At 38.1% G+C, this 25,365-nt stretch overlaps 1 protein-coding gene across 21 annotated transcripts in view; it reads right to left on the bottom strand.

The window, feature by feature from the left end:
• CACNB2 (calcium voltage-gated channel auxiliary subunit beta 2) overlaps positions 1-25,365 on the bottom strand; it is a 243,918-nt gene that overhangs the window by 64,093 nt on the left and 154,460 nt on the right. For 16 of the 21 annotated variants that reach the window (XM_083824605.1, XM_083824603.1, XM_083824608.1 and 13 more), the window contains one exon: positions 16,153-16,272. In XM_083824605.1, the coding sequence (XP_083680731.1) occupies positions 16,153-16,272 (120 nt within the window). Of the gene's footprint in view, positions 1-16,152; positions 16,273-16,764; positions 17,061-17,098; positions 18,719-23,993; positions 25,014-25,365 lie in introns of those variants that run through there. The other 5 variants (XM_083824600.1, XM_083824610.1, XM_083824591.1 and 2 more) reach the window with 5 other exon arrangements.

Below are 25,365 nucleotides of genomic sequence, written 5' to 3'. Positions count from 1 at the left end.
CAGAGATATATATAAACGTGCTTCATGTATGAACATTATCCACAGTTCAGTATCACCCAGACCAGTAGATTTTCAATCATTACACCTACTTTCCACAGAAAGACAATATTCCTCCCTCATTAAGAACTATATGCGAAGGGAGAATGGCAAGGGAAATTCATTGTAAGGAAAGCAAATGCAACAGAGATAGCTGAGGTGGCATTATCTGTACTGGCAAATCACTGCTAATGTCTTCAACAAGTTTCTAAAAATTCTGAAGCAATTTTGCCACAGGATGATTCCCACAAAGAGGTTACATTAATTAAGTAATGGATGCTACACACACTATCTCATATTCCAGAAAGCTTGCAGCTTCCAGCACCGTGTCCGTAACCATTTTTGTCTCAAAATACTGTAACCCATTTTTTTGCCTAAATGCAAAATTTAGAAGCACACACTTTCTGATTCTACATTCTTCAAAAAATTATGAACATTCCATTCTACTTTTATATACCAAACATAGTAAAACTATACCACCTTAAAATACAAGAAATCTAAGCTTATTTGTGATTTTTCACCAGCACAAAAGAGCATCATTTAAAAGCTATCAACTATAGATATGGCGTTTTCCATTTGATAGTCCTGCAGACAGCTGCATTTACCAGTATTCTGCATACCTTGAAGTCTTTGCGATCATAAGGCACAAACTGGAGAGGAGGAGATGTTTCAACTTTAAGCAAGAAAGCAAAGAAAGAAAGAAACCAACCAACAAAATAATAATAATGAAGCAACAGTAACATAACACTCAAACGCTGTGGAACAGTAGTTATCTTTGAGGAAAGAAAGAAAGAAGTATCTGATATGAGAAGACTTTAAAACAGCTGAACTTCCACAAACTATAAAAATAAATAATACAAGTAGAAATCTATTCATAACTTCCAAATCTTGAAGAAGCTACCAAGTTCTTGAGAAACATCCCAAGCAGATTTTGAACACACTCGGTATTAAGTGGATGGTACATAATAAAAGAGAGGTGCCAAAATCAGGACCACAGGGCTTTCATCATTTTGAGGCTTCAGTGTTTTATCATGAGAGAATAACTCAACTTACAATGTGAGCAATATTGCCAATGTCACCACTGATTCCCTGTTTTAAAAATGACCAGAAGAACAACTGCAAGCATGGCAGGGGGACAACTCAGTAATACATGTAATCATGTAAGAGTCTTTGTCAGTCTTGAAAATCAAGTTTAGTAAAGAGAAAACAGCCACATCTCACCCTGTTTATGCAATACATTGACATAAGATACACAGGATAGCCAGAAAATGTTATCCAAGGTACTACACAAAAGGTAACCATTTTGACATTTTATTTTCACAAGCTAAAATATCGAAGAGTATTAAAAATCACAAGCAAAATAATACAGCATTTTTAAAGATCAGCAAATAATTATAAAACTATAAGAAGTTTGCAAACGAAATCCAAGAGAAATAAGGCTTGAATGAGAGGGAGGCAGAGTTGTTGTACAGCACATGGGAAGGAATTAAGAGCACTGGTCAGTCTGCTCAGCTCTATCCAGAGATAGCAAATTCACTTAAAAGTCTCCACTGAATATGTCACATATGTTGCCCTAGACATGATCATTCATTCAAACTATGATATTTTATTTTTGGGGGAAAAAAAAGGAAAAAACACAACAGGAAAACTGCAGATACGTACAAAAAATGGAACACAAAAATCATAGATACAATGCCTGCTCATGTTTACCCTTCCAGCATGGCAAAAAATGCATGCTGAGGAAGGAGACCTCAGAGATTTAGGTACTGAAGGAAGATGTAAAAACAAACAAACAACGAAAAAAACAACAACAAAACAGTATTTAAAGAACATGAGAACATGGGAAAACAACATGGGGAATAAAGAGGCAGCAATCACTCCAAAGGCTAAGGCCAAAAGGCCACTTCATCGACTTCCTGCTTGGTCAGCATGCGGAGTATACAGAGCCCGCAAAGTCTTACATGAATCCTGGAAAATGAGCTTCATGCCTTGACGGGGAATCCAGACAAGTGAAAAAAGTTTTAAGACATTTACTGGTGAAATTTACAGTCTAGATTTCTCTTATGCTATAAAAATGAAACTTGCCATTTCTTTCATGTGAATTCAGCTTCTTTTTTCCACACAGGACACCACAGCAGTGGGATTTGACAATTTGCTAGTAAAAACACGAGTGGACACTTTTAGAGTTCTTCCACAATCAATGCAGGCTCATTTCTTTACCTGTATCTATCATTTGCATACATATATTATAAACGTAATAAATGCCAGCACTGATAGACATTCTGAGCTGACTGGAGTCATTAAAAATAAATTGCTGAATTCTAACTGCTGCCTTCTACTTTAACTAGGCTAAATTTAATGACTAATCCCAGGCTTGAATACAGATTTATATTACAATTTAAAAGTTCAACAGTAAACAAAATATGTTACTCAAAACTGGCTTTCTGCACATGCAGCCTACCTACCACCTTTCCACGTTAGGGAAAGTAGGAGTGATTTAGAGGCCATTTAATATATGACAGATTTCTTTTCCTTCAAGTTCTAGAATAACACTAAAATATACATTTCTCCTATTCATCCAAACATGACCCTAAGATGAAATAATCATTTAAGCATTATATATGTGTCACTAAATAAATCTATTAAATGTGCTTTGCAATGAAGTCCATCCAATGAATTTTCCTTCTGATTGTGCTGAAATCAGATGTCAAAGTAGGTGACTGGAAGCAGGACAGTGTCATTGTGGGTCTAAGTACCACCCACTGGCCACAGCCAGCTTCCAGCACGCCAGTCTGAGCTGGCTTTTAGCAAGGTTGTTAAAATCTTTGAGCTGCTGGTCAGGGAGTGGAAGCAACCTGAATCTTTTCCATCTCTAAAAGCAGACTCTAAAAGCTGTTAAAGCTTCTGTTGGTCATCCCAGGAGGGGAGATGCTGAGGAAATGCATGTTGGGACTCAGAAGGGAATAAAAAATGAAAAAGACATTAGAAATACTTACAGAATGTTCACTGAAAAATTGTGAGATTTTACCTCCTATTTTATTTTACTTCCCAAAACGAAGCAACTTTCTGTAATGATAGACAACATACAGTGAACCACAAGTATTTGGCATGTTTACATATGATGTCAAGCAAGAATCTGGCATCAAAAGACACCATAAACACAACTGAACAAAATCTATCATACAAAACGTGTACCAATAGTCATACAGACAGGTCTACCTGCTCTGAAAAATTCAAACAAGGCAAATGTGTAAAGAAAATTTATGCAAAGAATGAGCCAGGCAGAAGTGTTAATACCTTCCATTACAAGTGCATTTTATGCAACAGAGATATGATAGAGACAGTGGCTAGTTTCCTGTATTTTGTTGTCATCTCTTTTTGATGAAGGTCACCCAAAATCAGAATATATGTTTCAGACAGCCTGGCTGGAGACAGTTGACAATCAAAGGGATATTTGGCAATAGCCAAAGAAGTGCAGAAATAGAATCACAGAACAGTTTGGGTTGGAAGGGATCTTAAAAGATCACCCAGTTTCAACCCCCTGCCATGGGCAGGGACACCTCCCACTAGGCCAGGAGCCCGAGCTTCAAAAGATCTCTGCAACATCTTGCAACACCACCGACCCCACACACCCAGCACTCTTTCATAGGATAAACAATGACTGGTGCATTGGAGCAGAGATGCTTGTTGCTAAAATACAGTGTTTCATAGCCATCATTTGTCATTTTACAGATACTTAGAGAAGTTTTACTCTCCACACTTGAAATTTCTTTAGGTGTTATTCAACTCACTGCTAAATTTGACAGTGTTATGCAAGAGCATGTGCATCCCCCACCCCTGCAAAAGGTTTTTTTCCTGTGCATACTTGATACTGATTTCACACAGGACCCAGCATGTACTGAAGCTGTTACTGTCCTTAATATAGTTAAAGCAACATAGAGCAGCTATTCAACTGCTGCTAAAAGGAATCATGCACTTAATTTGCTGGATTTTTAACAGCTTCATTTCCTTCTACTGTACTAAAAATCTCAAACCTTATATAGAGTGTGAAAAACCTAAGTCACAAAAAATACAGAATGTATTGAGAATGCCAATCAAAAAGTAACTGAAAACCTCTTTAGCTGAGCAAAAATCTACAATAAGGAGAATTTAAAGAATATACTTTTAAGGTTTAGAATTCTGCAATAAGTGAAAAAAAAAATCTGCAAAAACATATTTTGACACTCTTAAAGTAATATGTGTGACCACAATGCTGAATTAATTTATATTCTTTGAACAAGATAAATTTGGGTTCTTAAACCTTGAGTAACTGCTTAATTTACCAGTTAAATTCAAACAATATGCTCTGAACTGCCCCAACGTGTTATCTGCTATTCCCATTCAAAGTTATTCCACTCAAAAGAGCATCAACAGATTTCAGTAATTTGATAAGGCATCCTCCCCCTTTTATTTCCACCTAACTTTCAGCTTGTTAGAAAATGTGTCAACCAAGTTAAAGAAGGAAAGAATGTCAGGACATTCAAAGTAGATGACTTGTTTCTATAAACATATTTTATCCAAGCAGAATGGCTTTAAAATAAAAGATTGAAACATGGAAATGAGCAAGAGAGACAAACTGAAGTGTTTGCTATAAATGATGAGAAATGGAATCCAACCTATTTCTCCAATATTTCTAATAAATACTAAGATATTTCTTAGCCCTAAATTTGAGGTGGGCAAGTGCATTAACTTTTCTCTAGCTGCATAAACGCTTGTGTTTATGTAATCACTTACTTTCTTTTATTTCTACTTAAAACATTAAAAAAAATACTTTAAAAAGTACTTAAAACAAAAATACCTATTTTAAAAAGAAAGAAAACATTTGTGGGTCTTGACATAGAGGTTCTTGATTTAGTTCCAGCTTACAGAAGGTGATTTAAAGAAGTGACTTTATTGATGAAAGTCAAGATTTGGAATAGTATTTTTTATAATTTCTAGAGGTTGATGCTATGATTATCTAGAAAGATAAACAATATAAATATACAATACCATAGCAATACTGTCAGTGAACACTCCATATGAGCATGTAAATGATCCATCTCTGAAAAATATGCTTGATGCAACATCTCAAAGAAACTGATTTAAAACTTGAAGTAATTTTGTTTTACATACAGGTATATGAAACCTGACAGTATCAGTAAGGAATTAATTATTACTTTTCAGAAAGAGAACTATTTCCTGTATCCACAATTAATAAAATGCCTACTATTAATGCACAGTATGATGAATTTTAGTTTTTTTCAAACATTTGAGAATAAGATAAAGTTATGGCCTATTTAGCAGCTTTTCATCTCTGCACTTCCAGGCTCTCATAAAGGAGTTTGCTTTTGTGGGCATGGCTTATTACATCTAGCACGTTTTTTTTTTTCTTCTGATAAAAGACCACTGTGGTGAGAGCTTCAAATCAGGATTAAAACATACAGGGATAATCTGTGGGAAGTCGTGTACCAGGAGACATATTCACTGTGCCTAGAATTAATGATCGTGGCTTCAAGACCCCAGTCATGAATAAACAGAAATCAGTCTCTCTGCAGTGACATGAAAGATGCATGCAGAATGGCATGCATGTTATATGTTCCAGCTGTTGATTTATATTTGTCTGGATTCCTGTCTTCAGCAGTAGGAAATTGAATATAAAGGATTTCTCAGCTGAAAAGTGTGCACTTTTTTTTTTTTTTTCCATTCTTGTTGTATGGAGCTTTCAGTCTCAGTCCACATTCCCATGCTACTGCACATTGCTGCCTGTGAGGCTGCATCGTGGTCTGCTGACCATCGGTATGATCTACTGACACAACTACGAAATAACGCTACTGAAATAAATGATCAGAGCAGCTGCTGAACTGAAACTTCTTAGACTAATATTTTGGAACCAAAGATGCTGTCATGAAACCACATTGACAGAGACAAAGCATAACCAAAAGGTGCGATGGGAAGAGAATCCAGTCTGAGATATGCAAAATAAAATTGAGTCTCCCAAATCTGAACATTGGTCAAGAATGTCAATGCTCAATTCTTTCCATCTCCTCCTTTCCCCAGATCTTCAAATTGAATCACAGAACAAGTCTGCATGAATCAATCCACATTATGTCCGTATTTCTTTCCAAAAACTATTTTGCCTTGTTTGCCCTTTCCTCATCCTCAGGCCTGCAACTCCATCACAGGCTTTCTAATGAAACTCAGTTTGAGAGCTTGCCTTGAAGATTTTACCCAGCAATGAGCCAAATTCCAAGATGAGCTATTGCTCTGGATGAACAAACAGCAAGGAAACAGTTTTATGCTGGATGGCTTAAACTGGTGATTTTATGTTGAGGGAGTTTAAAAGTAGAAGTAGGGAATTCTTCCCTCTGTGAGTTCACACATGCATAGCACATCTATGGCAGCACAGCTCCACAGGTTTACCCTTGCAAGAAGGAGGCACCAACCTCCTTTGTCACAAGCTTTTGGACCCATCCCATTCCTAAAGTCACTCCCAGCAGAACAGGAACAAACACTGGAAACACAACTCTTCCTCATCCTTCTGTCAGGGAAAGAAGGATAAGGACTCTGCCTAACTCCACTGTGCAACACCCAACATGGTTGGAATAGACTATTTGCTGCCAATCTCTCTTCTGGAGTAAAGGTGTTTTGAGAGTGGTTAGAGATGTCTAACTGTCTTTGAGCAGGTAATTTTTATTATTATTATCTGAAAACTATGAGGTGGTGCAGCAACACTGCCCATCATCCAATAGATGGGGAGCTCTGTCAATAGTCCTTCAACAGCTTATGACGACGCATAGTGCAGCCAGGGGGGCCAGGGAAGTGATTGTCCCCTTGTATTCAGCTCTGGTGAGGCCACACCTCGAGTACTGCGTTCAGTTTTGCGCTCCTCACTACAGGAAAGACATCGAGGCCCTGGATCATGTCCAGACAAGGGCTATGAAGTTGGTAAAGGACCTGCAGCATAAGTTTTATCGGGAGTGGCTGAGGAAACTGGGGTTGTTCAGTCTGGAGAAGAGGAAGCTCAGGGGAGACCTCATTGCTCTCTACAACTGCCTGAAAGGAAGGCGTGGGGAGCTGTGGGTCGGCCTCTTCTCACCGGTAACTAGTGATAGGACTAGAGGGAATGGTCTCAAGTTGTTGCAGGAGAGGTTTAGGCTGGAAATTAGGAGAAATTTCTTCTCAGAAAGAGTGTTTAGGTGTTAGAACTGTTTACCCAAGGAGGTGGTGGAGTTACCGTCGCTGGGGGCATTTAAGGAAAGGTTGGACGTGGTACTCAGGGACATGGTTTAGTGTGCAATATTGGTGGTAGGGGGATGGTTGGACCAGATGATCTTGGAGGGCTCTTCCAACCTTTATGATTCTATGCTCCCAGATCCTGCATTTGACAAGTCAAGTGCCAGGAGAGGCAGCAAGACGAGGAAAGCCCATGGCTAGCCCCACCAGACAAGGAAGCCACACAAATTCAAGTCCACAGAGCACACGAGGCCTGCTATAAAGGCAGAAAATATCAAGCAATACCACAGTTGCTGGATTAACACCAGGGGAGAACACAAGAAAGTATGCTCTTCTGTGTATGAGTCATTTGACTTGCTGAAAAAAAAAAAAACCAGAAAAAAGAAAAAAGGAGTAAGGAGTCAAAATAATGAAAAAACTGTGATAAATGTAGTAAGCTTCCTTACAGCTCCTCTGGGAGGGATACTTTCAACTGTAATTTGACTATTATTGAAAGTCAGAAATATATTTCCCTTTCCAATTACTGCCATTTATTACTGATGATTACTAAAAGCAACATGTACAGCTGAGTCTCAAGATGGCAGGTACTCAGCATTTCTCCTCATTTTTATTTCAGACAGGAAGCATCTCTTTCATGACAGACAGAGCTGACCTGGAGTTATAGGAACCCCAAGTGCTTTTGTTCATCTGTTTCATTTCAAGTGAAATATTAGAAGCCAACAGCATTTTAAAACTCAATTTACAAGTAATTGGCAGAAAAGATGGAGTCAAAAAGCAGCAAGCACGTCTCTTCCGTTACTTCAACATTCTGACATCTCTAGTCAAAATAATCAAAGCAGCTGCAGCTTGAGCCTTCATCTTCCCTTTCAAGATGTTTTTTGCCTTCACTTTTCCTTCAGTCACTGAAAAAAGGACAGTTTGCGGATCAATAACACAAGAATACTTGCAAAATAAAAGCCCAAACCAGGGGGTGGATCCCTGCTTTCCATACTTGTCAAATGAAGATCAGTTCAAAGTACTGAAAACAAAGCTGGAGTTTCAAACTGTATTTTGGATTCCAAATATAATAAACAGCAGGTCACCTTGAAAATAGGCATCTACCGGATAAGATTCCCAAAAAAAGAATAAAGGACAGTCTTATTGATATGTATTTCAGTCATACATTTATCTTAAATATTGTATTTTCTCACTGATGTACTATCATACGTTTCCAGGAACAAAAAAGAACAAATTTTATACTCATAAGAAAAAATGGTTTAATTGTTAGCAGGGAAAGAGAATTTTGTAAGAGTTAGAAAGAAGCAAGAAAGGAGTCTCATCTGTAAGAATAATAAATGAAACAGAAATTCATGATTTCATGCCAATTGTTGAAGGCAACTGAAAGGATAAAAAAGTAATATAATAATTACAGCATGGTAAAATTCTCCTGATATGGACAGGGAGGAGACCAGGCACAGTACAGCTGGATATTGTAAAGAAAATTAAAATGGAAGAAACCATAGTATTCTCTCGACCACTATCAGTAACACCTTAGTTGTTTGCACAGCTGTATTGATCATCATTGTACAACTTTTTAAAACTTAGGTAGCATGCACATGTGATGCTATCAACAACGCTGGATTTAAAATTAAAAAAATCCTGGATGAAATTATCATCATCTTCTCCTTGCCAAATATATAAAGAAGGGTTTTCAAGAAAAATGAGTGCAACAATTAATATTCCAGTGGATACCTTCTCAGTTAAAGCTAGAGAATACCACCTAGAAGTTATTTAAGATTTCATATCAGATCCAATAAAAGTATTTGATTGCCAGGTGAATATGAAATGCCAGAGGAAAATGTCAGTGCAGGATTGGAGGTACAGAGAAAGTGTTCTGAGGTTTGTATAGGCTCCACAAGTGAATGTTAGGGTAAGTTTATGCCATGGCTGTATGTTTTTTTTTTGTTTTGTTTTGTTTTTTTGCTCTAGGGTATGCACTGGTTTTATGTAGAATATAGAAGAAAAGATGACAGGAAAACAACCAGGAATTCTTCACTGGGGCCTTCTCTGAATCTTCAAATGTTTTTAATGAATTTTTGTCATACTATGAATAACGCAGAAACCAGACACTGTTCACAGTTCAAGCTGAGTTTTGCACTTAAGATGTTCCTAACCTGGGAATACATCTTCCTCCCAGGTATCATTGCTTTACTTTGGGCTCCTACTGATTTTCTCTTTAAGTTTTACACAGCCAACGACTAGTTTATGTAATTAAAGTTTCCTAAGAAAACACTTTTGAATTAGCATCTGATGTCAGTCTAATTTTGTACCAAAACACTCTACTGCTACCTATAGTTAGAACTCATTGGCATCTTATGTATAATGTTATAAAACAAGATGTAATTGTGAAGAAAAAAAAAAAAACAAAACTTATCTTTCAACCTTCCAACCATTCTTTTTCCTGATTAAGCATAAAAACAAAAACAGATAATTCCCCCTCCCCATCTCCTTTTCTCTTCCTTCTTGTTTTTGTTTGTTTTTTAAGAGAGGAGGGAGGGGAGTCAGACTCTACATATCTTTGCCTATGACTCAAGAACCGTGCCTGGAGGCTGAAAAATGGGCACTTCGGCTAGGTTGGACAACTAAAGTTTTGTTTTCTGCCACTGAACTATTCTCCAAGACACAGAACCTCATCAAGTCCAGCAGTGCAAGCTGGGGCACCTCTGCATGGTGATCTACTGGCAGATACACTGAAGTCCTTTTCTCCATCTCATTCCTGCTCCCTGGCAGTCCCGTCAGCTTTGATTACAGGAAAACTTTGATCTCTGATAAAACACTTCTACTTCATCAGAAGTTTACCCTTTAGTACAACAGTTCTCCTTGTGTACAAAATAAATACTTTATAATAGGAAGTTACCAGCTGTAGAATATGTCCAATTCAAGTCACCTGTTCTATTTACCTAATACACGCAAAAATATATACACACATGTATTTGTACATGAATATATAAAATGCAAAAATATATGTATAAGCACACGCAGCTTCTATAAGCCTGCATCGATAATGCCTAACTTGAATATATTTTATATGTACATACTTTTTAAAAATAGTTTTTAAAAGATAAAAGATAAAATCTCCAGATAGATTTTACATTAAGTTGGAGTTGAAGTATGAAATACACATCGCTCAGAGTACAGAAAACAAAATTATATAAATTGTCCCCAAAATAGATAATACAGATACAAAATCTCAGTATTTATCTTAAGGTGATTACAAACATTTTAGTTACCTTTAACAATGGCCTATGTCTTGCAATCTTATTTTCCCCCCTATTTTTGAGACAGTAATCTCTAAGTAAAAAAGGCATATGTTAACTTCTCAAAAACAAACAAACAAACAATGGCATGAGAAAGCTGGACCAGCTGCTGAGAAGAGTCAAGTTCTGGAACATGGCATACCGTCTGAGATGTTGGCAAAAGTAAGACACTAATGTAAGCCTCAAGAAAGTTAATGAACCAGGTAATATATGTCTTAACTGGAAATTACTTTGCTTAGAACCACCAGCAGCATCTACCTACATCTGTATCAGCAGAACTGCTCGCTTTGTGCCAGCCTGAACAGCATGCAAAGGCGTATCTTAATTCCTCCTTTCCCACGCCCCATCAAACACACTCACTCCGCACCAGTCACAGATAGCGTCCCCAAATCCACTTCTCATCCTCTCCTATGATTCCCATAACCCTGTGCAGCCTCTGCTGAGACACAAACCAGCATCTGGCCCCACACCTGAATCCACTGGTCACAGCCACCTGAACCACACCAAGGGCTGGTCCAAGCATCCTTACTTAAGAGAGCAGGAGTGTGCAAAAGCAGCAGGTGAAGAGCTGGCAGAGAGCTATGAGCTATGCTTGTCTCAGGACTTTCTTAGAACTGCCTCTGTTCCTCAGAGACAATCCATCTCTTTCTGTTGATTATTCAAGGAGCTGCAGGATACTGAAAGATCTATCTCAAGTAAGGTATCTAAATTTAGGCTGAGTTAATGTATCACCACACTTTTTTCCCTACTCAGCCTCAAGAAGCAGAAGAGGAAAGGATACTTATGAAACAGATTTGATCACTCTGTAATCACAATATGAATGGGATGTGACAGATGTTTTTTTAGAGACGGTGCTATTTCTGGAGCACTTGGTTCCAGGTTACATGAGACCCCACTGGAAGAAACTATTCTAGTTCCCAAAACAATGCAGTCAAACAGTGAGAATGGATAAAATGTTCAGGGAAATAATGCCCATAATGACAGGCACTAACATAAAACAAGCTTATACACTGAAGTTGAAGAAAAAATAGGTCATGAACAGAGACAAAAAGAAAACTACAGGTCACAGACAGCAGCGTAAAGAGAAATGCTTGGTGCCCCGGTGTTACAATCTTAAGAAAAACAGCAGAAATGACTGAAGAAATTTAAGAAAAAAAAGAGTATCTGCAGCCTGATTCAAGCAGATCCAGCAATGCAGAACTCGCCCCCAGCTAAGCAACAACCAGATTTGCAACTGTACTTTTAGATCAACAACTCATTTATTCCCAGCTAGACTACTGTGCCAGCTCACATGTAATCCCAGCAACTCTGATACGCAACATTAGCTGTCTAAATGATAACATGCAGTGGAAGTATTCTAAAACAAAATGGCAAATGAGAAGAAATCAATGAAGAAATATTACCATACACAACAGCTGACACAAAGCACTACCCTGTGTTGCTATGGCTTTGGATGCTGTTCAGCACCACAGCGTTCTCATAATTAAGAGAGAATGGAAAGGGTCTCCATGCTGTAACATGCTGACATAATATAAGGACACACATCAAGATGATGGGCACTTCTGGTCTGTCAAAAGTGCTGCTGCAGCTTAAGTAGACATACCTTAACTAGCTTTGCAGCTGCCTGCTAGCAGCGTGGGGTCATTCAGAGGCTGTGAAACCTGCCTGAGAGTGAATAAATACTTAAATAACTAGTCTTGGCACACTGCACTGGATAATTACATCTGACAATCTTTTTCATGCCTTCAGCCTTGCAGGGATATGTAGGCATTATCCCAGCCTGCTAGATATTTCAAAGCAACGGTCCCCAAACCATGCATGGGGCAATGTGTCGCACTTTAAGACACTGCACTGTTGCAGTCACAAGCCCTCACGACTACTACAGCACACATCAAGAAAGCAACACGTCAGCTTTCATTATTGCTCTGTATTTTTGCCTAAGAGTCAGCAAAGGGATACTTGGTACCAAAATTGTAGTGGTTCACAGTCCTAGTGTAAAAATGATCAAAATTAACTTTTAAACCAGGATTACGGATATTTCAAGTTTTAACAAACTCCTAAAAGGATGCTGGCAGTAGAGTAGTTGGTGGCTTGCAAACAAAGCAGAGTTGAGAGGAACTGAGATTTCCTATTCTGGACACAATTACTGACTGTAGAAATGACAACTTTTTAAAATATAATCACTAAAAAGCAAGTAGTGTCAACAGGCTAACTTATTTTTTGACTTATCAATGCATAAGATTCTGATTTTTATATAAACATGAAATTCGGCAAGAGCATCAGAAAAAGTCCTTAGATCCCAGCATCATTAGGGTGCCATCATCAGCCACAGTGCAGGTCCGCTTTAACCTAATCCTCATACTACGGACTATGGAGTCCATGCAAAAAATAATAAATAAATAAAAAATCCACCTTTCAAAATTTGCATTGTAAAACTGTTCTAACCAAGAACGTTTTATCTTCAGGCTTAACAGCTTCATTTGGAGGACCGTTTCCCCTGGGAATAGCTGCTGGCCCACAGGTACCCTCATCTGTCGCCTCTTCATTTTCCATCCCTGGATGATTCCATAGATGCGCTGTGCCCCCCGCTTCCTTACAGTAAATCTCATGCCAAAGTGAGTCAGCAAAATCTGCTTAACCATTTTCTAGAGAAGCAATGCTTTTAAAAATCCAGGTGGCAGAATGCATATTTTCTTACAGTCTTTTTAGTTTTTATTTGTTTTATTTATTACCCTATCTGGGTACATATTGGATGTGATATTAGAATCCAGAAAAAGCCAAAATTAAAAACCTTACAATCTGCCTAACAATTTGCCATTGTGTGCTTTATTAGTATAGTTTTCCTCTACAGTTTAGGTGTTTTCCCTAGCTGTAAGAAAGGAAAATGGATGTCATTAAAGTGTTTTCACCGAGTGCGTGACACAGTTCAACAGTTTTTTTTTTTTAATCTACCCTTAATTCACTATCATTTTCTCTCCACTGCTGCATTATTCATATATGTCAGCCTTTTCTAATTCCTGTGACAAACAGAATTATAATGACTTTATTTAGGATCAACACTTCCACTCACAGTATTAAAAGGTGAAAAGTTAAAGCAGCTGCGTCACTTGGCTCTGCCTGATAGCTGGTGCTGGCGATGGCGAGGCAGTCAGGGAACCGCTGCCTGTGGGGAACAAGTCCGGGTGCACGCAGGAGCCAGGCAGCTCCAGCAGAAGTTACTGCTCCATTGATTAAACCGTGTTTCAGGGAGGTGAAGAATCACCAGCGAAGACAGAAAAGCACATCCTATAATATTTCAGAGCTACTGGGTTAGGTTTAGTTTAAGTCTTTTAAAACATTTATTTTAAATGAAATTGACAAATACGTGTAATATTCTATTTAATATTAAGTATTAGTATTAACACTAAATATTGCATGGCCGTAGCCACTAAATAAAACTATTTCCACACATTACAGCCTGGAATATTTTTTTTATTATTATTTTTTAACATTTGGCTTAAGAAACAAAACTGCTCATGTAGTTTCAGCGTCAATCTATTTCAAAGCACAAGAGTTTTAAATAATTCATTTTGTGTTTTATACACGACTAGAACTACCCATTGTTATAGAAGGCTGTTTTTGGCAGTTGCCTTTGCTACTTTGACTGTTCACAAGTTGTCTTATAGTCTCAGACGGTGTCAGACCTAGAGACTGTATCTTATGCCAGCTGGAGTGAGAACATTGCCTGGATGTATAGAAATACAATTTTAAAAACTCAGGATCTGGTAGCATTTTTCTCTATGAACTACAATGGCAGCTGTGCTAGAGGTCATGAATATTACATAAGGGCTGTCCATGCATTCAAGCCAGCATCAGTAAGCCAAATTCCCATAGCAACACTCGCATAGATTTACTCATCACTGAGATGCATCAGTTCAGCAGTAAGTGCTGTAGTGCTACCCTGATTAGTCTGCAAGATATTATTACTTCAACTCTTCTTTTAAAGATTGTGCATTTACTGATAAAATTCCACACTTAACCCAAATTTCAGAACAGTCTTTATCATCTCTCCTAACAGGAAAAAAAAAAAAAACACAACTAACTAAAAGCAATCCTGATAAAATTGAAAGTCCTGATTACGATCAGCAATAGCTGTGAGATACAAGGGGAAAGGGAAGAAACAGGCTGCTTTTGGGGCATTTCTGCTGTACTGATCCCAGGGCAGCAGGATCTGACCAAAAAGAGATGTTCAGCACCTCCTATGGTTGGCAAGTTCCAGCAGCACATCAAAAAGCTGCATTAGGAACTCTTGTTAAATATAGGTCAATAATTACATTTTCCAAAAAACATCTTCAGCTTCCCTATTCAAGTTTTCTTGAAGAGGCTGTCTACTTGTGGATTACACTATTGTTTTATTTATGGAGCTGGCTCTCGCTAAACAATCAGATGAATACCTCAGTGATATGGACTCCTGAATTTATGAAGAAACCTTGTAAAACAGGTGGTGTAAATGGGCAGAGGCAAAGCTAGCAGTGGAAAAGGAGACAGAACAGGAGATAGGTCAGAGATAAGGAAATAAAAAACGAGGCAAAATGGAGGAGGGGAATCAGAGAGAAATGCAGAGAACACAGGAGAAAAAAAGGTACATCTGAGGAGGAATCTCAATAGTGTATTTTAATATATAAATATGAGAAATGATACTGAAGAACAGATCTTGGAAAACAGCAATGCACCAAGATTTGACCAGCAGCACACAAAAGGAAAGATTGGAATGAAGTGATATATGAATGATAACAAACAAGATAAGCCCCATTTTTACAGGTGCAATAATATTTAAAGATATAGTACATACGAAAGAAAGACAAGCCCATACTCTTTCATTGTATTACTGCTAAAAGCCTTACAGTCCTAACTAAACACACAGAAAGAACCTGAAGCTCATTTAGCATTTTCTTACTAATCTGTCACTATCTGCCAGGAGTATGGAGTTAGAAGCAGAAATCTTAACAAGTCCTAGAGCATATTACTCACAGGGTCATTTAACACTCAAACTGTAAAGAAAGCCAGTGAAGTCTTCAGAAAAAAAAAAAAAAAAAGAAAAAAAAGAAAAAAAGATCCTTCCAACAGACTCTAATTACATATGACTTTTAGGGACCAATCCTTTCCTCAAGTGTGGTGAACAGGATGTTTGAGGGCTGATTTCTAGAACTCTTAAGTGTCATAGGGATCCACAGGCAAACTTCCATGAGCATCTTCAGTAAAAACTCTAAGCTTTGAGCATATGCATTGCAAATTAATAAGTATATTCAATAAAAGACATCTAAATCTAAATATCTCATCTAAATAAGATTATTCTTATTGATGCATGCTAACTGAATGCCTTTTATGGCAAATTCAGATTCTAAGTGATTTTTCCTGAAAAATATAATTCCTACTGTTGTCTGGAAAATCTTTATAACAGGTCTTGCAGTGTATGTTAACACATTATAAACATTTGTACCAGTAATGGATGAGATGACAGCTCTTTAAAGCAGAACATTTTATGAATCTTACTCTTTATGAATTTTATGAAAGGAAAATAACATCTTACCTTTGCTTTTTCCAGCTGTGCCTGGGCCTGTCGCTCTGCCTCTCTCCGCACTGCTTCCCTGTCTTCTTCCAGAGATACATCTGAATCGGATGGACGGCTGGTGTAGGAGTCCGCCGAACCCTGCACAAGGAAAGGAAAAATAATGTCACAAGTTGCTTCAGCGTTCAATAAGAGCAGAAGTGGCTATTCACCTTGTCTTTCCTATTAAATCTGTATCCCTGAAAAGAGAATAACTGCCAAAAAGGGAAAGTCACTTAGTAAAATTACATCTAAGTAAATATTTTCTTCTGGACACTTTCCAGAAGTGCAGGTGTCTTCCCCAGTGTTATATTTCCTGCACTATGCCCGTGTTCTTATTCATATGCATTTTAGTAAGCAGAGCCAGTTGCTCTGTAGAGTTACAGCAGTGGTGCAGTGCAGGGCTGAAGGACACACAGCAGCTTCAAGGATGGCTCCATAAAGATGAAAACTCTAAGCAGTGACATTATTAGCAAGGAAACAGATTTTTGTAGCCAAGATGTAACTTCAGTATCAATAGTTACCATTACACAATATCCCTACTAGCAGAATTAAACTCTGCTATCCATTTTTATTTCAGGGCAACCTCTTTACCTGACACACTTTCCCCATCAGAACTGCAAATGGCTCATATCCATCTCTGCCCCTCAGCAAAACATGTAAATGACCACAAATCAACTTCCAACTAATAAAATCTGTCTGGACTCAACACACGTCCACGTATCGCCACAATGGAAGCAGTCACAATGCCAGAACAGCTCTATAAATAATGACAGCTCTGATTTCCCCCTGCATCTCCCTGCATACAAAACAGAGTTCTGCTAATTCAATCAGAATGAAAACAACTGCACTCTCCTCACTGTATTTTTTTTTCCTCCCTCTCTGCAATACACATAATATATGCCAGTAATGAAAACGTAGGGCTTACACAGATATCAGAATTCTTCAGACGTCCTCCTTTGGCTCTTTTCAGAAGCCTGATCCAGGTGGCCTTCATTAGCCAGACAGCTCAGTTATTGTCCGCAGCTGCAGCGCCCGGCACTGATCTCATAAAACATGTGCACACTGAGCACCGCAGAATCACGGCTCCTTTCCTATCCATGCTCTGCTGTGAGAGCCTTCCTTCTCTTCCCTCTGCCTTTCAAGCTTGCAGCCTCGCTGCTTCCAAGTATTCTAGTGCAATTAAATTCTCAAATTTTCTCATGCCAGTAAAAAGGCAAAAAATAAAAATAAAAAAAAAATCCACACCACCTCCAAAAAAAAAAATCAACTTGAATGATAAAAAGGTAAAATAAGCCAGACTTCAGGTAAATGTTGTGAGAGAGGCTTCAATTGATGATAACTGAGATCGACCACAGAAAAATACCTAGGGCTTTTTCCTTTTCGTTTGGGGGGGCGGATTTGGCTGTTAAAAATAGTGCTTATAAGAGAACCTTTTAAAATCCTGTGCAAAATGTATTCAGTGACATTTGCAAGTGCAAAGTTCATTTCATCTCTTCCTAGATTGGCTGGGGGTGGGGTAACAGGCTGTTCAGAGCACTGGGCATGCTCCATATGTGCAGCCTTTTTACGCAGATGCTCACATCACACCGTGCTGGTAGCCTATGCCAAATTGCCATTTTACATCTCAAGGGTAAACAGCTGGAAAACGTGAGGTCCCTGCAAAGCTGGAATAGCTGGTACAGTGTCTCGCTGCTGTCATGCGTGTCTGCTGCAAGCCCTGCTCCTGTCACGAAGCGCTTCCCGTCACTGTAAGGCACCGAGCTCTCTTGCAGAGACGTAAATCCCAAAATGCGCCTGTGGAACGGGAATTTAACCCCCTAGTCGCTGCTTGTATTTTCCTGACATTGACAGATGAGAACAGCAAGGATGCTGCAACTTACCGCGTAATGCATAAATATTAGATGCTAACAGGGCTAAAGCAAGAGGGAACATTTCATTTCCACGTTCTGCTTTCCAGAGCCACCCTCCATCCTTTCATAAACTGACGTGGGAATAACAGACTAAGGCATGATTATCCAGAACATTTACGATTCACTGGCAGATATGCAGAATTCTGGTCAAAAAAAAAAAGATCAGTTACAGCTAAAAGTTTAATAACCTGTCTTTGAACAGACATCGAGGAAATTACATTAAGAAAATTAAGGGATGTTTTGCTTACAGGAGTCCAAATAGATCTAATATGTTACAGTGATCTTCTAAAACTAAAATGCCCAGTGAGCTAAAGCAAAAGGAGAAAAAAATAAAAATATATTCAAACTTTCCTTGGAATTTGTAAAAAATCTTGTCCATTAGGGAAATGCCCAGAGTCATTGTAAGCACATTTCAAAGGTGCCTATTGTTTAAATTTCCCCTTTACTGTGACTTTGTACCAGTGGAGCTGGAGGCAACGGTGGCAAAGGACGAGCAGCAACAAGTGGCCAGAAGTTCAGCCTAGACATTAAAGGCTATTACGGTTGACACAATAGTGACTATTGGTCAGGTCAAAACCATTAATATTATCGAGCATTAATGAAAGCTGAGACTGTGACAAAGCCACCCCCCCCCCTCCAGAACCCCAGCCCCCCAACACTCCAGGATCCCCCAGCACCCATTCACTGCAGCAATGGCACCTCCAAACCCTTCCCCAGCTCTGCAGCTCCATGGTGCTCCTCTGGAGCAGAGCAAGACAACCGGTCACAGATAACCCCTAGGCAACGCTGCCTTTAAGCAAGAGGAACACCACGAGCAAGCCTGACACCGCAATCACACAACTGACACTGGGGGTGTTAGCTTTCTACAGTGGTTCCACAGTGAACGCATCACATTTTCCACTGATGAAGTGGCACGGCATCACTTTTACTGTCCTTCATCCTGCTGTCCAGAAAGGATGTTGCCTAACTGGTCCTCAGCCAATAAAAAAAGACACAAAGCACAGAAAAGTAATTCCTGTGGCCCTAGAGGAGCCAGATGTTAGGTCAGCATTATTAAAACTGGAATTTCATCTTTCCGGCTGCAGAGATCATTTGTAGTGCTGGTCATGTCTTATGTTGGCCACAAACCCAACATACATTCAAAAAAAATCATAATGATTCAATTTATTTTAATTATATTGACAAATCACATGTATCAAACACAACATTACATTTATTTCCCCAGTGGGACAGACATGGTCATGTAAATTCCTAAGCACGGAAAAAAAAAATTGGAAGTCTGACATCAGGGCAATCCAGAAAAGGAGGATCATACAATTAATTCATTTTATAAGCTAGTGACTATTTTTATACAAACTAGGAATGTTTTCAACTACTTTCATATGAAAAAAAAATAATTTAAAACTTAGTTCACTGCAGTTTCATCTTTTTTTTTTTTTTAATCTGACTTGGAAATTCCCTGACTATTCAAGGAAAATATTGCCACGTGGTTGTGTATTGCCCATTCATTACAGGTAAGGAAACTGCACTACCTCCCTGGGTTACACTAAGTTTCAGGGCTTGCTCTGGAGACTAGCAGAGATTTTTCCCAAGTGCTTCTGAAATCTTGTGTTTCTGCAGGTGTTCATCTCATTCCACTGCAATATGGAAGAGCTGCAACGATACATGCTGCTATAGTCCCCAGTCACTCATCTTTCATGGGAAGCTATCTAAGAAAGGTGAGACAACTCACGTTAATAATTATCCCATCTATTTATTCTTTTTCTCCTTTTCTCCACCTTGCGTGGCAGGTTTACAAAACGTGTTTGTTTTAAAAATCGTTCCCTGTTTTAATGACATACTTGACAAATATTTACCAACTATCTTTTCACTTATTCTATTAGAGTAGCTTCTATAAGGTTCTTTTTTGTTTGTTTGTTTTTTACTATGAAGCCATACTTTTCACACTTGTAGTGTAAAATCATGTGATCATATCTGAGGTCCTCTTTCCTCAAGACCAAACATCTTATCTTTTGTAATAGGGGCGTATCATCTTCATAAGACTGTCTTCCAGGTAAAAAACACTGCTCTGTAAAGATAATTCTTGTTGTTATTTTCCTTTACTTGTAGGTAGAAATTCCTGTAATAAATTCTCTCTGGGTTCATACAGCTATCATTACACTTGCAAATTCAGTCATGGACTTTATATTATGCCTTCCTCATGAAAAATAAAAGTGGTCCTCTGAGAACACAGGGTTTTTCTTTAGCTTGGTAATCCACTTATGAATTGAATATCATTAGGACAGATAACTTTCCAAACTCCTGAAAATTCTCAAATAATTATCTTGTTAGAATTATCAAACAAGTTCCTTCAAGGAGGGACTTTTTACAGTATTATTTATTAAATGAAGACATGAAACAGTGTACAAACATACAAGCTTTTGCAAGAAAAAAGAAGTACATGTGAATGCACACACAGTCCTCATTTATAATGCTAGGTTTTCCTCTGAGATGTATTTTTCATCTCTTCACTTATTTAATGCTGAAGAGAATTTTAAATCCAAAAGGAGAAATATCAGTATGCCTTCATACTTTTAACTGTTCTTTGTTAGCACAGTGAGATCTGAGCTACATCTCACTAGGTTAGGACATGATTTGAGATGATATACCATGTCTATCTGATGCACTACGACACCTGGAATGCCAAAAAAAAAAGTTAATAGAAAAGAAAATGTTGAAAGGTTACTTCTCTAAAATTTTCAATTCATTTAAAAATCTTTAAAAGTGATGCAAAACACAAGAAAAATGTGAAGTGTTAAAATATAGCATAAAGTGAAACTGCTGGCGTGGGCAAATTTTAATCATAACACGCTAACAAAGAACACAGATTGCCATGTTTCATCACAGACTGACCAACCTGCAATCTGTGGGCCATACAATTAGAAAAACACCACCAGTACAATGGGTACCTCAGTCTGGCACAGTGGCCAGAGCTGGCAAACGTGACAATTTCTTGTTTAGGATGATTTCTCTAGACCTCTAAGCAATGTCATTATTTTGAAAGATGTTCTTCAAAGCCTAAAACACAGCTCAATTCTGAAAGTGCCATACAGTGTTGTACAGATTGTAAAATTAATTACTTGAGGGTTGTATTTTTAAGGAAATACTGAAGTAATTCTGATTGTTTGGCATGTACCTGTGGTACGTGCAATATGAAATATATTTTGGAAAAGGAAGGAGAGCACGCATTCATTAAGGGGATATGAGGCAGGAATTTTTGACTCCTTGGGTAAGGGCCATGGACACTTCACAGCCTGGCAGGCTCAAAGGCTAGTCAGTCCTCGTGCCCTCTCTGGTCCTTGGCACGGGCAGAGGCTGGCCATTTGCCCAGCACATGCCCATTTCCACTTAAATGCTGTAAAGCTGCTCTCCCACAGGCACCATATAGGGAATGCAAACAACTCTTGGAACAGTCACTGAAATGCTTTGCTTGCATTTAAGAACCAAAGCAACAGTGATTAGAATTTTTCTTTATTTTTTGGTTTACTGCAAATTGGGCATTGCAGCGGAATCTACATCCACAGGGGACGTTCATATAGCAGGAGGAGTGAAATTTTAGAACAGCTGGGAGCTTTAGGGTGGCAATGTGATTAAAAAGGAGATTATATAGAAAACCAGTCTTCTCTTTACCCTTAACATGACTTTGGCAAGCTTAATCGCAGCACCCAGCTGGACATTAACAGGTTTCCAGGATGCTAATCCAATCAACAGCTGGATGAAAGAGTTTTTTAAAACAGATCTTAGCTTTCCAGAAACCTAGATTTTGGCATTCTTAGACCAGGGAAACAGTTGTACCAGGTACTTTATCAAATAAATAAATAAATAAATAAATGCACACCAAACAAAAAAAAAAAAGGCACACATTTGTACTAACATTTTCACAATACTAGCCTAAATGTTTGTTTTTCTGTTGTTGCTTTGTGAAGAGAAAGTAGCATGAGTTTGTATTTTTAGAGGACTGATTGTTTTTTTGTGGCTACTCTTTGGAAAACTTTTGGCAACATGCAAACTGTTTCCAGAAAGGCAGCTGCGGAGCTTAGCAAAGTGATCAACCAAACACACAGACCCCTCAACCAAAGCCAAACTTTCCCAAATCTGTGGGATGTTCTGGTGTGTTACAGTTTACCATATTTTGCAAAAACCGTCTAAAAGAGAAGACTATTTGAGGCCACATTGTACTAAGCATTGTACAGTCACAAAGTGAATGACATACCATGCTTAAAAGAATCTGCAGTCTGAAGGATGTCAGCAGAAAAAAATGGGAGTAAGAAAGGGATCAAGGTAGCAAGTGCAATAGAAAAAGCAATTTTAACCATTCAGTAACAGCATTATGACTCATCATTGCATAACCATGGTGGGTTGTTATTTAAGCAAGTTTTCTATATGTATTATGGCAGAGATTAGTTCTGTGAAAGCCTCTGAAGGAGGATAATCTGGTAGCTCTGTATATTCTGACAGAGAGATTCTCCCACTTATAAGAGAAAGTTTAGAGTGCTTTTTAGGAAGAGGGCAATGATAGGAAACCAAGGAGGTCTCCCAACTCACCAAAATATGGTTTATCAACAATAATCACATAATCAAAAACTTTAGTTTGTTTTTTTTTTTTTTTTAAAACAATATAATTTGATTTTTAATTGAAACAATTAATTGGATATAGAGGATGAGATTAAATTGTTGATGATTTTGAGCTGTAAGAAAAAGTCAGAGCAACAACAGAGGCAAGATGTTTCCAGTGGAACAACTCAGAGAGAGGTGTCAGAGTAACAAAAATACACCAAGGACATGATTGCAAGCTGCTTGAACTTGAATCATCTCACTTTTGTCTCAGAGTGCCAGCACACACACGTATCTGAGCACAACTTGGTTGACTCATGACAACTTCTTAAAGCTATGGTAACTTAACCATATGTGCAAGCCCTTAGGCAAAGGTAAACCAAGATTATTAGTAATAACAAGTTGCATTGTGGTGTTGTTTACTGAGACAGAAACAGGTAAAAAAAATAAGGTTTTCACGAAAGAAAAAAACACTGATTTTGACTGCATTAATCAACATCTGATATCACAAAGGAAGGATTTTAAATTACAGAAAGACAACACACAAAAAAAAAGGATTTAAAATATAAAATGGTATGAGCTGATATACAAGAAAGAACAGAGAGAGAGAGACAAAGATTAGGTCAGATACAAAATCACAAGGGCTCTCAATTAAAACGAGGAAAAATGGAAAACGCATCTGAGATGACACCAAGGAAACAGAAAGACAACTAGAAAAGGAAAGAATTTACAGAAAAGCATGGCAACCATCATCTCAATTTGTCTCAGCTCAGTTAAAAGTGCCAATTTAGATTCTCTGTTCCAGATCTTCAGTATATTTTTATCTGGGATTTTGGTTCAAGTCATTAAGATTTTCTGCATACTTAAAAATAACTTCCTATAAAATTTAGCATGAAATGCTGTTAGCAATGGAGAATTTTGAAGAAAAAAATATTGCCTTTGCATTTCATCAAATTATCTCTATATATACAAGCCCTACTTGGTTTTCTAATTTAATATTTTAAGTCTACTCCAGATAACTAATGGAAGGTTTGGGTTTGTTGTTTTAATTTTTTAAAAATGTTGAGATTAAACATATAAAGTGAAGTCTTCCATATTCTACTATTTCAAATGTAACAGCTGCTTTGAATACGTATTTATGCTTGCTACCCTTCCTTTCTATACTGTAAACATATTCATCTGTTTAACTAATTATTTTATTTCCATGTATCTTCTCGAGTTAGTTTGGCAAGTGTGCACTCTGAAGAAGCTGCTGTCATAGATTAGTTGTCAGAAACAACATTTTTCTACCTCTGACAAGTTTATTTTCCAGCTCACCTTCTACTGCTGAAATCTTGATTCTTCCAGTCATGATCTTTTGTTAACAGTAATCAGCGACTGTCATGACATAAAACACTGCAATTTGCTCACTGCTTATATTAGGAGGGCTTTTCTTCTCAACCCCATTGTCAAATTACACACAGTGAAGACTAATGAAATAATTAATGAAGTGTTCACTAACCCAGGCTCACTTAAAGCTTGTCAACCAGCTGTCTGTCTGTCTGTCTGTGACTCAGCCCAGGTATCACTAGCAGGCACGACCGTCCTTTAAGCATCTGCAGCCTTGCTCTCTCCATTACTGCCAGAAACACCAAGCGAGCTGCTTACACACTGCGTGGCACCATTTATTCCAGGCCATAAACACTACCTGCAACGCACATAGCCTCATCGGTGGGCTAAATGTAAGCTCGGTTTCCAAGTGTATCCCAAGCCACGTGGGTCCTTGTGGTTTCAGGTGTTAGCTCCAGCTTTCAGCCTTGTGTGTGCTGCTTGGGAAACATCAGGACTGGTGCTTTACACCCATTACCTATCTTCCAGGTCTAGCATAAAGCAAAGCAAACCGCTTGCAGTTTTTTGAGAAGATGAGGCCCCTTACACTATTTAGATATTACCAGATTTCTAATAATTAATCTCATCGGATTTCAAGAATTCAACAGCGCGTAATACTTTAACAGCAATGCAGAAATCTCTCTGGAAAGACCTCCTGCCCCTCTTGTCTATCATATACCAAAATAATAATCTTGGAAAATTGCATCTCTCCAGCATTTCCTATCTTTAAAATTATTGTTCTAAATCCAAAATACCAAAATATACCAGCTGATGTATGGATTGCATCATGTCAACTGTTCGCATCTATTGGCTCTTTCAGATTTGACTCTAAGCTGTATCTAGCCCAGTGCACCCACACAGAGAGGGTGAGGGTACAAAGCGTGCCACCCAATAGTATATATTCTCTAATAATTAACAAATCTGTGCGTATTTTTGTTACAGCTAAAACAGATCTTGTACTTTGGATTTGTAATAGCACCACTGAGATATGACCATTTAAATAAAGATGGGAGGGTTAGAAGAGGAGTAAATGTTTTAGGCAACCTGGAAACAGAAACGTGTGAGCTACTGAAGACAATGATTAGATGCTAACCTGAAGGAAAATAAAATATAAATGAATTGCAACAGAAAAATTAAAGGAAAACATTTAAAAAGCACAAGATATTGTGATCTTTCTGAACTCAATGCTGAAATATTTTTCATACTCTGGAATGTTCAAAGTTTAGTAGAGCACAACAGCCTCTTTCCAGGATAATAAGTGAACTCCGGATTTGACCTACAAGACCAAACATTTTCTGTCTTTCAGACATAAGAGAAACAT

This window comes from Anser anser (genome assembly GCF_964211835.1).
Source record: "Anser anser genome assembly, chromosome: 2".
Classification (NCBI taxonomy): Eukaryota; Metazoa; Chordata; class Aves; order Anseriformes; family Anatidae; genus Anser; species Anser anser.
The sequence above is the reverse complement of the archived record's forward strand: the minus strand, read 5'-3'. Positions and strand labels throughout refer to the sequence as shown.